At 36.5% G+C, this 2,061-nt stretch overlaps 1 protein-coding gene across 1 annotated transcript in view; it reads left to right on the forward strand.

The window, feature by feature from the left end:
* Nucleotides 1–2,061, forward strand: part of LOC103591207 (homeobox-containing protein 1) — a gene marked incomplete at its 5' end in the record, with an annotated part of 58,870 nt that overhangs the window by 51,825 nt on the left and 4,984 nt on the right. The window contains one exon of the mRNA XM_008573607.1: nucleotides 1,616–1,711. Coding sequence (XP_008571829.1) covers nucleotides 1,616–1,711 — 96 coding nt within the window. The remainder of the gene's footprint in view (nucleotides 1–1,615; nucleotides 1,712–2,061) is intronic.

Below are 2,061 nucleotides of genomic sequence, written 5' to 3' on the forward strand. Positions count from 1 at the left end.
GGATCCCATATAGAGACCGGTCCACTCACTGGTTGAGCGTGGTGCAGGCGCGACACCGAGGGTTGCGATCCCGTTGCCGGTCGCGGTACGGGCGTGACACCAAGGGTTGCGATCCCGTTACCAGTCACGAAAAAAGACAAAAAAGGAAAGAAAAAAAAAATATATATATATATATAATTTATTTTTCAAAAGTTTAGCATAAATATATCAATTCTGGTATATCTAGATGTATCTGTAGACATATAGATAAATCTATATATTTTTTTGGTAGTGGGGGGTATGGGGATCAGGCCAAAATAGTTTTAGTTTGAGAAAGTTTGTTGATAAAAAATATTATGATAGTTTTTTTTTCTTTTACAATGATTGTAAATTATATAATTCTGTATTCCTTTTGGGGGAAAGAATTCTTTTTGGAGTTGGCTCCTTCTCAAATTGGAATGACTTCTGTTTAGCTGGGAAAAACTTAGGGTAATACCATTTTGAAGTCCTGTTGTTCCTGTGCAAGTCAACAAAACCACTTAAATATTTCGTATGTATTTTCTTCCATGCATTAAAATATTATTCCACATTTTACAGATTTTGTTACCAGAAACCATTCTCAGTTAAGATGATCTGATTGATTTCCATTTGGCCAGTTATTTTGATTGGTTTAAAGGCTATATACAAAAATATCAGTGTTTTATATTCAAGGCTATATACAAAATATCAACGTTTTATAACAAACAGTAATTTATTCTCCCATACCCAGAAGCCACACTTCTAGAAATCTATACTGTAGAAACTCAGCTCCAAAAACACTCAAGTGAGAAGAACCTGTGTACCCTTTTACACAAGCCAAAAGTTCCTGCCCTAAAGCCGTGCACGAACTTGAACTCTCCCTAAGTACTTGACTCCTATATCATCAAGGCCCTAACAAACCTGTTTTCTGGTTTCTCCACCCACTGTGGATTAAAAGCTGAAAAACAGAAAAGGACAGGAGAGGAGGGAATGATATAGGTGGGTCCTTATTGGCAAGCATGGTGTTATCTGTAAGAAGTTACATTTGATAGCAAAGACGATGATAATTCTAGATTACAACCTGAATTGTGCTATGTATTCCACGATAGTAACAGTTGTGGATGATCGTACTGGCCTTTAGCCTTCAAGAAAATGTGTAACATCCTCTGTCTTAAGACAGCAGGAAACTAGTTAATATAAGGTCTTAAAGGTGTAAGTAAACTTTTATTATCTGGATGCTTGATTAAAAAAATAACTTATTCCTCTAGAATGATGCCAATTAAATGAATCCTCCCCCGTACTATCACATGAACTTTGATCTGGCACCCAAGCCGGCTGACTTTGTAGAATGCTTTAATATTGTTTATGGCCTTTTGAAATGAAGCATATTTTGTCATCAGTTGCTATTTGTGTATCCATTTATGTGTTTATTTGTTCAAAAATAATTTGAGTGTGTACATGGTACTAGGTAATGCTAAAAAATAATTCCCCCCTGCACTTGTTATGTTGGCATTTAATGCAATCAAAAGCAACTTTAAAAGAAAAGTGTTATTCCTTAAAATTAGTTCATTCATGGGTTCCAGATATAGATTATCTGACTTATTGCATGCATTTACAGGCAAAAAACTGTCAGATCTGGAACGAGTTACCTCCCTGAAAGTATATAATTGGTTTGCTAACAGACGGAAGGAGATCAAGAGGAGAGCCAATATCGGTAATGTATCAGCAAGGCTGCTTTCTCTTGTGACGCGGTTACAGACATCAGTTTATTTTAAGAGTGACTTCAGTTTAGAAACTGCAGGTCTGAATGATCCTAACTTTTAAGCCTAACAATGCTTAAAACTTTTGACCTGTATGTTTTTCTTCATTGTATTTTTAATAACCCAAAGTGAGTATTATTTACACTTTCTGTATTATTACAATAATGACATTGTTTTCTTTTTTTTTTTTTTTTTTTTTTTGTTTTTTTTCGTGGCCGGCAACGGATCCCAACCCTCAGTGTCGCGCCCGTACCGGACCGGGACCGGCAACGGGATCGCAACCCTCGGTGTCGCGCCCGCACCT

This window comes from Galeopterus variegatus, unplaced genomic scaffold (genome assembly GCF_000696425.1).
Source record: "Galeopterus variegatus unplaced genomic scaffold, G_variegatus-3.0.2 Scaffold939, whole genome shotgun sequence".
NCBI lineage: Eukaryota > Metazoa > Chordata > Mammalia > Dermoptera > Cynocephalidae > Galeopterus > Galeopterus variegatus.